The sequence below is a fragment of the Anabrus simplex genome, chromosome 13 (assembly GCF_040414725.1).
Source record: "Anabrus simplex isolate iqAnaSimp1 chromosome 13, ASM4041472v1, whole genome shotgun sequence".
NCBI classification, from domain to species: domain Eukaryota; kingdom Metazoa; phylum Arthropoda; class Insecta; order Orthoptera; family Tettigoniidae; genus Anabrus; species Anabrus simplex.
The window spans coordinates 69,156,849-69,172,555 of NC_090277.1; the positions used below are offsets into that span (position 1 = coordinate 69,156,849).

Here is a 15,707-nt window from a genome sequence, read left to right on the forward strand (position 1 = left end):
GCAGCCTTGCCTCACTCCTTTCTGGATTGCTGCTTCTTTTTCAAAGCCCTCGATTCTTATCACTGCAGACTGATTTTTATACAGGTTGTAGATAATTCTTCGTTCTCGGTATCTGATCCCTATCATCTTCAGAATCATAAATAGCTTGTTCCAATCAACATTATTGAATGCCTTTTCTAGATCTACGAATGCCATGTACGTGGGCTTGTCCTTGATTCGATCCTCTAAGATCAGACGTAAAGTTAGGATTGCTTCACGTGTTCCTACATTTCTTCTGAAGCCAAATTGATCTTCTCCCAATTCAGCTTCAACTTGTTTTTCCATTCTTCTGTAAATAATACGTGTTAAAATTTTGCAGGCATGAGATACTAAACTAATGGTGCGGTAGTTTTCACACCTGTCAGCACCGGCTTTCTTGGGAATAGGTATAACAACATTCTGCCGAAAATCGGATGGGACTTCTCCTGTCTCATACATCCTGCACACTAAATGAAATAACCTTACCATGCTGGTTTCTCCTAAGGCAGTCAGTAATTCAGAGGGAATATCATCAATTCCAGGTGCCTTGTTCCTATTTAGATCACTCACAGCTCTGTCAAACTCTGACCTCAAAATTGGGTCTCCCATTTCATCAGCATCAACAACCTTTTCAAGTTCCGGAACCAAATTATCTACATCGTTACCTTGAAAAAATGAAATGTCGTATGGCTTTTAGTGCCGGGATATCCCAGGACGGGTTCGGCTCGCCAGGTGCAGGTCTTTCTATTTGACACCCGTAGGTGACCTGCGCGTCGTGATGAGGATGAAATGATGATGAAGACAATACATACACCCAGCCCCCGTGTCATTGGAATTAACCAATTAAGGTTAAAATCCCCGACCCAGCCGGGAATCGAACCCGGGACCCTCTGAACCGAAGGCCAGTAAGCTGACCGTTCAGCCAACGAGTCGGACGTTACCTTGATACAACTGTTGGATATGCTCCTGCCATCTTTCTGCTTTGTCTTCTTTCCCTAGAAGTGGCTTTCCATCTGAGCTCTTAATATTCATGCACCTAGATTTCCTTTCTCCAAAGGTTTCCTTGATTTTCCTATATGCAGCATCTACCTTTCCCAGGGCCATACAGCCTTCGACATCCTTGCACTTCTCCTTCAGTCATTCTTCCTTAGCTATCTTGCACTTTCTATCCACTTGATTCTTTAATCGCCTGTATTCTTTTCTGCCTTCTTCATTTCTAGCATTCTTGTATTTTCGTCGTTCATTAATCAGGTCTAGTATCTCCTGAGTTATCCACTGATTCTTAGTTGATCTTTTTTTCCTTCCTAACATTTCTTCAGCAGCCCTACTGACTTCATTTTTCATGACTCTCCACTCTTCCTCTATTGTGTTTCCTTCAGCCTTTTCATTTAGTCCTTTTGCAACATGTTCCTTGAAACAATCCCTCACACTCTTTTCTTTCAACTTGTCTAGATCCCATCTTTTTGCATTCTTTCCTTTCTTCAAGTTCTTCAACTTCAGATGACATTTCATGACCAACAAGTTGTGGTCAGAGTCCACGTCTGCTCGTGGGAAAGTTTTGCAATCCAATACCTGGTTTCTGAATCTCTGCCTAATCATAATGAAGTCTATTTGATACCTTCCAGTGTCTCCAGGTCTCGTCCACGTATACAGCCGTCGTTTGTGGTGTTTGAACCAAGTATTGGCAAGGACTAAATTATGATCAGTGCAGAATTCAATCAGCCGACTTCCTCTTTCGTTCCTTTGTCCCAATCCAAATTCTCCTACTGTACTACCTTCTCCTCCTTGGCCTACCACTGCATTCCAGTCTCCCATCACAATTAGATTCTCGTCACCTTTTACATATTGTATTAAATCTTCTATCTCCTCATATATCCTCTCGATTTCTTCATCATCCGCTGAACTAGTAGGCATATAGACCTGCACTATTGTGGTGGACATTGGTTTGGTGTCTATCTTGACGACAATAATTCTTTCACTATGCTGGTCGTAGTAACTTATCCGCTGCCCTATTTTCTTATTCATTATTAAACCAACTCCTGCATTTCCCCTGTTTGATTTTGTGTTGATAATTCGGTAGTCGCCTGACCAAAAATCCTGTTCTTCCTGCCAACGTACTTCACTTATACCAACTACATCTAACTTTAGCCTATCCATCTCCCTTTTCAGATTCTCTAACCTACCACAACGATTCAGACTTCTAACATTCCACGCTCCGACTCGCAGAATGTCAGTATCCATCTTCCTGATGACCGCCCCCTCTCGTGTAGTCCCCACCCGGAGATCCGAATGGGGGACTAGTTTACCTCCGGAATATTTTACCCGGGAGGAAGCCATCATCAGTACATCATTCATACAGAGAGAGCTGCATGTCCTCGGGATGTAGTTACGGCTGTAGTTTCCCGTTGCTTTCAGCCGTGTAGCAGTATCAACACAGCTAAGCTATGTTGAGTATTATTACAAGGCCGTATCAGTCAATCATCTAGACTGCCGCCCTTGCAACTACCGAAAGGCTGCTACCCCCCTTTCGATGAACCATTCGTTAGTCTGGTCTCTCAACAGATACCTACCCATCCGATATGGTTGCACCTGCGGCTCGGCTATCTGCATCATTGGGACACGCAAGCCTCCCCACCGCGGCAAGGTCACATGGTTCGCAGAGGAGGCCCCGATGCTTAGCTCTCAGAAATACGTGCTTTGAAGTTTTGTAAATGGAACAGTGTGTCAGATGCTTACATTATAATGTGCTTTATACTCCCATCGTTCTCAATTGAGGTTTGTGCTTCACTGATAGGCTTGGTAGCCCTCATTATATGCCACTGCTGGCAGTCTTTCTATTATTTCTATATTTATTTATTTATTTATTTATTTATTGGTGAAAAAAGTCCCATGAGCCTCTGACTCGTGATAGGGACAATACAGTACATAGATTATGTGTATTATTGCTGATGCTATTATGAAAATATGCTCAGTAAAAACATTAATTTGCGTTATATATACCTATGTTATACATTTTCCTCAGTATTTTATATTTTAGTGGGTAGGAACTCTTGAGATGAAATCGTCGGGGAGGGGATGTATTGGATTTATTACCCCCCCCCCCCCCGGATTTAACACCCTGATTTATAGGACGAGGAGTAAGGAATTGGAATAAATTATCAAGGCAAATGTTCAATAAACTTGCAAATTCTTTGTAAATGTTTAAGAAAAGAAAAAGCTAGGTAAACAATTGATAGCCCTAATGCCGATTATTGATGATTGATGCCCCGGGTTCGATTTCAGATCAGGGATTTTTACGTGGACCGCTGCGTTGGATCCACTAGGTCTACGCTATTACGGTTAGTTGAGGCACTATCTGACGGTGAAATGGTGACCCTGAATCTTAAAAACGATTTATAATGACTGAGAGGATTCGTCTTACTGACAATACGTCACTTCGTCATCTGCAGGCCTTAAGGCTGAGCAGAGGTGGCTTGGAAAGCCAAGGCTCATGGAGTTTGGCTTTATACTAGGACGTATATTATTGCTCTCATTTTAAGAGAAGTTCATTTGACTTAACATATTAGTAAACTAAGTAATATTTTATGTAACTCGAGAGCGGCGATATTGAATTATCCTCGTTTTACAAACATTTTTCAATTTTAAAGTTCCCCTTTTTCCACATTCGAACGCCATTGTCGGTAGCCCTACAGATTTTTTCCGTGGTTCCCTATTTTCACCCAGGAAGGTGCTGGGGATGTACCTTAATTGATGATGATTGTTGTTGTTTAAAGGGGCCTAACATCAAGGTCATTGGCCCCTGTACTTTAATTAAGGCCACAGCCACTTCGGCTGTTGAGAGAGCTCTTGCATTATTGTAGTGAAAAAGTAGTTAAAATCTATTGAAATAATTTAAATTTTGTGCGTGTGCTATTTGTATATTGATGTTTAGTGCTTGTTGTTGTTGGTAGAAATTGGGAGTAGTGTTATTTTATTTGTATTTTATAACAAGTAATCCATTTGGTGTTCAGTAGATTACGTTTTCTAGGTTAAGTAGGCTAGCTAGGTGTAGTTTGTTTCGAATTTAGGTTTAGGAAATACTTTAGGTAATAATATTAACTTTTAAAACAATATTTTTAAATATCTATAGGTTCGTTGATATTATACTTACAAAGGCAGATTATCATAAGGTGTTGTAACTCACTGTAATTTCCGCCGCCACTTTTCCGATATTTCGTACAGATATCCGTCCAAACTATCACGAAGGTAATAATAAATAACACGATAAGCCTGATACATCGATTTAAAGAGAAGTTAATTCACGGTAATTTCACTGGATAATTACGGTACTTAACAGTTTTCTTGATTGTTGACGTTTGTTGCTACATGCACATGATAGTAGTGTAAATAAATACAAAGTCAGCTGATTCATTATTCCGATAATTTGTAGTCTTAGTTCCCTGCATACTTTGTACTTCCACCTTCGTTTATTCATCGAGTAAAAGTTAATAATCAAATTCCTATATCCCAATAATATTGCACTTCAAACCCCCGGCGTGGTTTTGACAGAAATTATAGTAGACAACATCTTATTCTCAGCATTTGAGGACACTTTTATTCTCCGTCCCGCGTAGTAGGGAAAATAATACTAATCCACCAGCGGTAAAAGTTCATATAACCACACTTCAGCTGAAAATTGTAGTGTAGATACATTGTAGTATAAATACAGTACATTTAGATAGTGCCGTATCTTGCCTGCTATATTCGTGTGTTATCTTACGTGTGTATCTATTAGAGCGTAGTATTAATACAAAAAATTCTAAGCATTTAGCTTTGTTGGTAATCTTTGAGTAGGAGTAATTCTTCCAAATTTCACTTCTGTTTGTGCTTAGTAGTGACATAAGGTACCAGTATCGTAATTAGGATACGTTTGAAAGTAGTTTTCTGTCGTTGTAATTAGGATAGGCTTAATTGCAGTTTGGAATTGTGTAGTTCTTGTGTATTACTTTCGATATTCAGTAATTAACAGCAGTTTTTATCCTGTTAGGGGTTGTAGGATAAAAAATAGTGTACGACTAAGTAGTATTGTAGTGTAGTCGTATATTAATTACCTTATGGTTGTGTGAGTACTATCCCAGACAATATATCCCTCCGTTCATTTATTTTTTGCAAATAAAGTTATTTTATTTTTACTTTTCCGTAAAGAATGGCTAAGGAGCGCGATTGTACGAACTGTGGGTGTGGCGAGGCATTGAGGGGTATGAGGGAGGAGTTGGAGAGTTTGAGGGAGATAGTTAGGATTCTCACAGAAGACAGGAAGGAAGATAGGACTCCCTCAAACAATGTACAGGTTACAGTAGGTGTACAAGAGGGAGGGGAAGGAAAGGGGGGGAGTTGTAGAAGACAGGTGGTCTAATGTTCTAAGGGGAAGGAGATTGCAGGCTAAGGTCTCTATTCAGGATCAGAATTCAGGACAGGTGTCTGTGCGAAATCGGCACGAGTCACTCCAGAGGAAAGATGAGGGACAGGGAACTGTTCTGAGATGTGTGGAAGTAGGAGGAAGGGAAAAGGTAGGAAAGGGAAATGTAGAGTATAGGATAGGAAAAGACAGGTGGAACAGGGTCATGGTAAGGAGAAAAGGGAGGAGCAAGTATCTTCTGCAGCTATCAGGAAAGATAGGGCTGACCAGGAGGGGAGGGGATCAAATGAGGTGGGTAGGTTTGAGGCTCTGGTCATGGGGGATTCCATCGTTAGACACGTGGGGAAAGTGTGTGGAGGAAAGGGTACCAGGGTAGAGTGTTATCCAGGAATTAGGTTGAGGCAGATGTTGCGGAAAGTAGAAGAGAGGGAGGAGGGGAAGGAGAAGGTGGTAGTGTTTCACGTTGGTACCAACAACGTAAGGTAAGCTGATATAAGTACCAACATAGTTGGAGATGTGTGGGATCTGGTAAATGCAGCACGGGTGAAGTTTAAGAAAGCGGAGATTGTTATTAGTGGAATACTGTGTAAAAGGGATACTGACTGGAGGGTGATTGGGGATTTAAATGAGACTATGGAGTGGGTATGTGGAAAACTGGGAGTGAAATTTCTAGATCCTAATGGGTGGGTAGGAGATAGGGATCTGCGCTCAGATGGCCTTCATTTAAACCGCAGTGGTACGTATAAGTTAGGGAATTTGTTTGGAAGGGTAATAGGGAGGTACATTCAGGGAAACAGGATGGCCTAGGGAGCGGTGATAAGGGAACAGGGAACTGGAAATCAAGTAGAGATGACATAAAATTGTTAGTGTTGAACTGTAGAAGTATTGTAAGGAAAGGAATAGAATTAAGTAATATAATAGATATATATTTACCAGATATTGTAATAGGAGTTGAATAATGGCTGAGAAATGATATAATGGATGCAGAAATTTTCTCACGGCACTGGAGTGTGTATCGTAGAGATAGGATAGGAATGGTGGGAGGGGGAGTATTCATTCTGGTGAAAGAAGAATTTGTAAGCTACGAAAAAGTTAAAGATGAGACACATGAAATTCTAGGTGTAAGCCTCATTTCTAAAGATAATAGGCAACTTGATATATTTGGAGTGTACAGACTGGGAAAGGTAGCACTGTCGCGGATTCGGAATTATTTGATAGGATAGTCGGCTATGTGGGAAACGACATGGAAAGAAATGTGATTGTAGCAGGAGATCTGAATTTGCCAGATATCAATTGGAAAGGAAATGTAAACGACAGGAAGCATGACCAACAAATGGCAAATAAGTTAATATGGGAAGGACAGCTGATTCAGAAAGTGATGGAACCAACCTGAGGGGAAAATATCCTGGATGTGGTGCTGATAAAACCAGATGAGCTCTATAGGGAAACTGAAGTAATAGATGGTATTAGTGATCATGAAGCTCTTTTAAAAAATGTGATAGAAAGGAAGGTCTTAAAAGTAGGACTATTAGGCAGTACCATATGGCTGATAAAGCAGGCATGAGGCAGTTTCTAAAAAGTAACTATGATCGGTGGAAAACGGTAAATAAAAATGTAAACAGACTCTGGGATGGGTTTAAAGAAATTGTTGAGGAATGCGAAAACAGGTTTGTACCTTTAAGGGTGGTAAGGAATGGTAAAGACCCACCTTATTATAATAGATAAATAAAGAGACTAAGAAGGAGGTGCAGACTGGAAAGAAATAGAGTTAGAAATGGCTGTGGAAGTAAGGAGAAATTGAAGGAACTTACTAGAAAATTGAATCTAGCAAAGAAGGCAGCTAAGGATAACATGATGGCAAGCATAATTGGCAGTCATACAAATTTTAGTGAAAATTGGAAGGGTACGTATAGGTATTTTAAGGCAGAAACAGGTTCCAAGAAGGGCATTCCAGGAATAATTAATGAACAAGGGGAATGTGTATGTGAGGATCTTCAAAAGGCAGAAGTATTGAGTCAGCAGTATGTAAAGATTGTTGGTTACAAGGATAATGTCCAGATAGAGGAGGAGACTAAGGCCAAAGAAGTATTGAAATTTACAAATGATAACAATGACATTTACAATAAGATACAAAAGTTGAAAACTAGAAAAGCGGCTGGAATTGATCAGATTTCTGGGGATATACTAAAGACAATGGGTTGGGATATAGTACCATATCTGAAGTACTTATATGATTATTGTTTGGTCAGGGGAGCTATACCAGATGAATGGAGAGTTGCTATAGTAAGCCCTGTGTATAAAGGGAAGGGTGATATACATAAAGCTGAAAATTACAGGCCAGTAAGTTTGACGTGCATTGTATGTAAGCTTTGGGAAGGCATTCTTTCTGATTATATTAGACAAGTTTGTGAAATTAATAACTTGTTCGATAGAAGGCAGTTCGGTTTTAGGAAAGGTTATTCCACTGAAGCTCAACTTGTAGGATTTCAGCAAGATATAGCAGATATCTTGGATTCTGGAGGTCAAATGGACTGTATCGCGATTGACCTGTCTAAAGCATTTGATAGGGTGGATCATGGGAGACTGCTGGCAAAAATTAGTGCAATTGGAGTAGACAAAAGAGTGACTGAATGGGTTGCTATATTTCTAGAAAATAGATCTCGGAGAGTCAGAGTAGGTGAAGCTTTGTCTGACCCTGTAATAGTTGAGAGGGGAGTTCCTCAGGGCAGTGTTATCGGACCTTTATGTTTTCTTATATATATAAATGATATGAGTAAAGGTGTGGAATCGGAGGTAAGGCTTTTTGCGGATGATGTTATTCTCTATAGAGTGATAAATAAGTTACAAGATTGTGAGCAACTGCAACGTGACCTCGAAAATATTGTGAGATGGACAGCAGGCAATGGTATGTTGATAAACGGGGCTAAAAGTCAGGTTGTGAGATTCACAAATAGGAAAAGTCCTCTCAGTTTTAATTACTGCGTTGATGGGGTGAAAGTTCCTTTTGGGGATCATTGTAAGTATCTAGGTGTTAACATAAGGAAAGATCTTCACTGGGGTAATCACATAAATGGGATTGTAAATAAAGGGTACCGATCTCTGCACATGGTTATGAGGGTGTTTAGGGGTTGTATTAGTATTTATTAATGAACAACACAGGCTATTAGCCCCAATACATGTTCACAATAGAGCATAATATTAACTAACTACTACTACTACTGTCCGGCCATGTCATCACCCTTGGTGAGAGAAAGGCCACCCTCCCGTCGATGACATGGCCGGCCCTCTCCCTGGGGTCTAACTATGGACCCCCATAATCCTCACAGATGACAATGTGATTCCCTCTCACCAATCCAATGCGGCCCATCCACTTAACTGGCGCCGCTCCCTTCTCCTATTCCTCTATTCCCATCTTATCTTCTTAACTCTAATCTGCGTGGGCCCCTCCCACCCCCTTCTTCATTCGGAATGGGCCCACCCCCACTCCGTCTTTATACATGACTAGGGAGAGAAAACCACATGCCATCCTGCACTCCTTTGGGCGCGCCATGGAGTCCATCAGATGCTCCGGAAACGTGCCTTCAAATATAGGTCACCACGGCAGCCATCCTTTTTTCCCCATGGCACGTCCATGCTTCCCTTCTAAAAAATACTCAATTCCTAAGCCACTCTACACTATCACGTCATATAAATAATTATTTGAATAAATAAATAAATAACTAAATATAAAATACCCCCTACCCCCATATAAAATAATAATAGTGATGTCAATCATAATAATAATAATAATAATAATAATAATAATAATAATAATAATAATAATAATATAATAAAATAATGGTAATAATCATAATAATAAAGTAATAATAATATTAATAATCAACTGGCCAACGGTAGATTCCCTCTATGAACCGTTTGCCTTACTTGCAGTAAATAATAAACTTAAAATATCACATATGCGATCCCGGAGCAAGACTACACCTTCCACCAACTGTCCTTTCTTACTCAGCACATTCCCACACCGCCATTGTTTTTCTGTTTGACCTACTCTGCTTTGGTGTGCTCAGGCCAACCATGCCTATGTTTACCTTCAGCATTTTCATCACCTTTATTGTTCCCTGACCTACTCCAAAATAAACTACCTCAGCAACATTACACGATTGCATACCAAACCAGCCATAATAACAACAATATTCCGTCATTACATTCCAATCCACCATACCACAACTTTTACAAATCCTCGGTAACATTGCTTCATTTCATTTCATTCCGTCATAACACTCCATAATAAAATTACCTCTCCATCTCCAAAAAATTTCGGCAATCATATACCAACACCTCTCCAACATCATATTTCTTCGTCCCTTCCACACAAACAAACCAAAATTTACAAAATGATAATAAAATCATATCTCTCCAACTCCAAAAATTCAATACTCATACCAGACACCAATACAATAATACCACCTCCCAACTCCTACGAATTCAGCCGCAAATAAACCATCTCAATACCAAACCATACATCACCTCATAACCACATTTCCAACACCTCATTTCTATATATACCACTTCTACTTCTCCGACAATTACACTCACCTTCTGCCTTCCACTATCTTATATCACCACTTCTCCCACACCACATAACACCTCATACAACACCAACTCCACATACAAATAGCCAAATTACATCACTACATCTTCATACTTTTCCAACACCACATTTCAACATCTACAAATACCACCCACTCATATACCATCACATTAGATACAACTTACTCATGAGTACACCCTCACTTCTCCATACCTTTCAAACACCACATTTCAACATATACCACCTCTACTTCCAACACCACATTTCAGCCCTAGCACACACTCGTCTACCATCAAATAAATCTCCATCTACAAATACCATATACTCATACATACATTATTTACTTACTCGCTATATTATTGTTTTTTGCTTCTTGTTACAATACCCTCATTACTTTTCGCAACTCTCCACATGTCCCTTAAGCTTCTATTCCTCCCTCCGCTAAAACTCTGATTCTGCTCGAAAATCTCCCGGGTTAACACTGACCTTACTTTTTTACCCTGATCTTGCCTTACTACACCACTACACTCGGCTCTCTCAGCTTCTTGCTGCTCACTCTTCTTGTCCCCATCACCCATTTGTTCTTCAGCCTCTCCACTGCACTGTCCGTCCACTGCTCTTTCCTTGCCGTTAGCACTTGGCATTTCTCCCTGCCTCTCTTCACACGGTACACTGTTACTTCTGGTATTTTGCCTATCATCTCCACTAATCGCTGCACTACACTCTTTTTCTTCGGCCTGTCTTGACTTCTCTAAATCCATCAATCTATCCGCAGACCAGATCCTCTTCCAGCTTCTGTCTGACACCACTAGATTTTGACCTCTAATAGTTGCCCTCAGCCCCTGTTTTACAGCCAGTATCTTGTGTTTTCTGAGTATCCTCTCATTTCTGATCGCGTCACTTCCAACGTCTCTCTTTATCCATATTTTCTCCCTCTGGACGTTTCCCGCATTTGTTAACACAACATCCGCCATCAACGTTGCAAACAATTGTAGCTTTATAGGCCTGTTGCCTCTAGTTCTCCCCACTCTCTGCACATCGTCAATATCTACTTCACTAAAATTTATTTTCATTTTCCCCTGTATAAGGTCCACTACTTTATAAGTAGTAAGTACTTTGCCTTCTCTCGACTCCTCAGGCACTCCATAAATAAACAAGCACTTCTTCCTTCTGTATAAAGTATTTGCTTCCACTTCTGCTTTCAGCTTGCAATTCTCCTCTTCAAGTCTTCCTACTTTTTCCCTTAATGCTACCACTTCCTCGGTGTTATTTCTCGCCTGTGCAACTATGTCGTCCGTTTTTTCTCTTATCCATACTTCCATTTTTTCAATCTTACTGGTTTGTTCTTCAATCATCTCTTTTATTTGCCCGAAAGGGCAAACTTCTGTCAACACCTCTCTTACAGCTCTTTTGATTGCGTCCATATTTTCCCTATCCTCATTTCTACCAGATGACGGGCCTGGGTTCAACTCGACCCCCCCAATACATAATAAAATTATAATCACTGCTGCCGATAACAATAGTTCTCCTTTCCTCTCCATATCCATTTTACACCCACCTGGCTTCTTTTCTTCTTTCTTCATTCTCCTCTGCCATCTTCCTATCGTCACTCTGTACTGCTCTATGCCAATCATTGTCGGCCCACTTCTCGGCGACCTTCCAGCACTCCACACTTTCGAACTCCACTCCCCCTCCTGGGACCCACAGCTCACTGCGACCTCCTTCGTCCGTGGCTTAGGCAAGACTGTTTAGGGGTTGTAGTAAGGATGTAAAGGAGAGTGCATATAAGTCTCTGGTAAGACCCCAACTAGAGTATGGTTCCAGTGTATGGGACCCTCACCAGGATTTCCTGATTCAAGAACTGGAAAAAATCCAAAGAAAAGCAGCTCGATTTGTTCTGGGTGATTTCCGACAAAAGAGTAGCGTTACTAAAATGTTGCAATGTTTGGGTTGGGAAGAATTGAGAGAAAGAAGAAGAGCTGCTCGACTAAGTGGTATGTTCCGAGCTGTCAGCGGAGAGATGGCGTGGATTGACATTAGTAGACGAATAGGTTTGAATGGCGTCTATAAAAGTAGGAAAGATCACAATATGAAGGTAAAGTTGGAATTCAAGAGGACAAATTGGGGCAAATATTCATTTATAGGAAGGGGAGTTAGGGATTGGAATAACTTACCATGGGAGACGTTCAATAAATTTCCAATTTCTTTGAAATCATTTAGGAAAAGGCTAGGAAAACAACAGATAGGTAGGGAATCTGCCACCTGGCCGACTGCCCTAAATGCAGATCAGTATTGATTGATTGATATTGATATATATTTCCTGTCCCATCGTCGCCATATGACCTCTCTGTGTCAGTGTGACGTAAAGCAACTTGTAAAAAAATCTCGTCGATCTTTCTTTCGTCCGTGGTAAATGTCCCTCATTCTGACGACTCTGATCTTCTGTCTGGGCGTCTGGCTCTTCTAGCTTCTATCGAATATTTTCGATTCAACTCTTGTTTCTGCTTCTGCAATCGAAGTATAAACCGAAATCGTATCTCATTACGAATCCAAATTTCTCGAGATAGGGCGATTTATCTTGAATAGCCAGAAATACTCCTGTTCTGCTGGCCAAAGACCATTTTATTACTAGAAATATGAGCCTAAATGGTGAAATCTTTCATAATTAACTAAATAATGCTTCGTCATCGCGTAGTTTTCCGCGAAGGATTATGAATGGCTCAGTTTACTATCGACTCCTACACATATCGATTCCTGGTTCTTTCTTTCATGTTGTCATGTATCGCTCATAACCTCTTATGATTTGTTATTGTTTTATCTTTTAACAAATTTTGTGGGAAATTCTCTGAATGAAGTTGTGTTAATCCTTTTGGTTATTAACATTATGTTTATTGGTTTCGTATTGGGTCTTTTATGACCCGCATCTGCTCGCTAATGTTGCTATTTTGATTTGTGTTCGTGTCGTCAACTCTTGCAACTTGAGAAACATTTCTTTATATTTTCGTTTAAATATCAATAATTTGGGTAGATAGGCGTGTTTGATTATTACAATGTATTAGACATTTTAAATTACTCATAATTGAACAAAATATTATTCCGCTACAATGATTTTGTGACCTTTGTAGAAGTACATTTCATTCGTAATTTATTAGTTTTTAACCTCACTATGAATAATGAGGGTGGTTCGTCTTCCTCTTCGTCTGTCCGTATAGAAGAAAGTGAAGTACAAATGGACTGTTCTTCTGCAGAAGAAAATGCGGAAAACTTTTCATCACATGCAACCCAGGGTACAAATTTTATTCTTTCTACATTTCAAGAGGGTGAAAATGCCACTTACTCAGGATCTCAAGAAGTACATAACAAAGGTATCCTTCCCTTCAAAACTCGTTCATCAGCTGAAGTTATGCAGGAGGTGCCGGAGTGTGAGATGTCGAATGAAGAAGAATACCACCCAAAATCTAAGCGGGTGAAAGTTGATATCCGAGCAGATTACAGAATTAAGGAAAACAAGAAAATTTCCTATGAAAGTAAGTAATCACTGTGTCTTATAATATTTGTAAGATATATATTTGCATGGTCTTGCACATTGTTAGATAATAAAATTTAGATTTCACTTTGACTTGCTTGTTGTGCAACCATATGAGTTTAAGTTGTAATAGTCAGTGAAACATTCAATCTTGATTGTCTGAGAAAGGTGAAATGACAGGTAAATAATCATCGAAGAGCAGAGAGATTCAATAGCATGTGATTATTATCAGGGATATACATTCTTGCATAAAAATTAACGTGAAAAATTATGCTGTTTTGTCTCCAATTAAATCATGGATTAGGAATAAAGTCTCTGATGAATTGAGTTGCTTTGGAACAGATTTACCGAGAATTTGTCTCAAGCTGTTAAGATGCTGTGTGTCAAGACTGTTAGTTATTAGAATTGATATGAAATGAATAACATTATTGTTATTCACGACTGTATTTTTTGCCCTACTGGGTAACAGAAATAATAATTTCATAGACATGATACTGTATAGGTTTTTGGTCTTATGCCATGTTAAGAAAATATGGTGAAATTCTTTACGTTTCGCAGAAAACTGTGCTCTGCGCCATCAGAAGAAAATCTCGACTGTCCACGAGAAAGGCTTCTTACAGAGAACTAACTGTGTTCTGCGTCATCAGAAGAAAGCCTCTGCAAAATGTAAAGAATTTCACCTTATTTTCCTACACGGCATAAGCCCAAAAGCTTAGGCCTATACAGTATCATGTCTATAAGTATGGGCCATGAAAGCATCAATGGCAATAATTTCATGTTCATTTCCTGTCTGGTATAGTCCTTGTAAGGCAGATCCTCAGGCAAGGGTGAGTGTCATCTGTTGTGTATAGGAAGTGCTATGTAATTGTGATTGAGGACAGTGTTGCATGTGCTGTGCAAGATGCAGGGATGCTGGGGACAGTGTGAACGTTTAGTCGCCGAGCTAATGGAATTAATCATTTAAGATTAAATTCCCCGACCGGGCCAGTGTTGAAACTGGAGGCGATCTGAATCAAAGGCTACTACGCTGACCATTCAGCCAATGAGCTGGATTGTTCCAGAAATTTAATCTGGGATTTCAGTGGTATTGATCTGTAAAACGTAACTTACTGTCTGTTTTTACAAACTCTATAGGCCTATATTAGTGGGAGAATCATTGCTGCAACTTTCAGAAGCTCGTTTGTTACTGTATAATTAAATTTTGTCTTTCATCTAAATTTGTTGGAGAAGTTCTGCTTCTTGTTCCTCCTTTATTTACGATCTCTCTTTAAAAGTCCCTTTTAGCATAGACCTCGAAGATCTTTTGCTACCATGTGTTTACCTTCATTTCCACCTAGTTATACCCGCTGCCTTGAAAAAGTTGCAGGTCCTCCTTATTGTGTCTTCTCGGATGTTTCTTCTCTCTTCACCAGGTAATCCCAGTGTGGAAATCCTAATTCTTCCCCGTGCCACACATTCAAAGAGTGTGTGTTCAGCTGATTCTTCTGCATCGTTGTTTCCTACATACATTGTCTCTTATTACTCCAAATCTATAGCCTATAGGTGTTTTTTAAGATGGCAGTGTCCAGTCAGTAGTCCTACTACTCATCTTATATATTCTCTGCCAAGTTCCAGCAGTTCCGTAGTATGCTTCTTGTTTGGGCTCTTTATTAGTTCTTTTGCAAGCCTGCATCCTGGAGCATTATTCCGGTTTTCCATTTGTTTCTTTTGTACCCATTTACCTATGTAGATGCGGGCTTGTCTATAAGAGATCCCACATATTGGTTCTGGGCCCACAAAAGGTGTTTCTGACCCTTTTCTTGCGTGTTTATCTGCTTTTTCTTTATCTTCTATGTCTGCATCAAAGAGGATAGAATAGAATAGAGATATAACTCAATAATAAATTTCGGTACCAAGCCACTAGGCTCTAGTAGTTTCAGTCCCCGATCAGAGATAGTGCTACAGTGCGCATTTTGTGCAATACCTTCTGGTATTATCAACAGATAGAGCAGCGAAGTAACATCCGGCACAGTGACGCACATCCGATTAATGCTTACAGCTCCCCCTCCCCTCTTGCCCCTCCTTTCCCTTGCCCCCCTCCTTATCGATTATAATGCAGTTCTACTACTTCCATGCCCAATACATTGTAATTCATATATTTGTATTTCCAAGTACCTACTTACTATGTTGTAAAT

General features: G+C 39.9%; 1 protein-coding gene across 1 annotated transcript in view; it reads left to right on the plus strand.

Annotated features, from left to right (window-relative positions):
- Positions 1 to 12,793: 12,793 nt before the first annotated feature.
- The window catches only part of LOC136885087 (serine/threonine-protein kinase 40), a gene marked incomplete at its 3' end in the record, with an annotated part of 40,133 nt that continues 37,219 nt past the window's right edge, over positions 12,794 to 15,707 (plus strand). Inside the window, 1 exon segment of the mRNA XM_068229988.1 lies at positions 12,794 to 13,534. Coding sequence (XP_068086089.1) covers positions 13,174 to 13,534 — 361 coding nt within the window.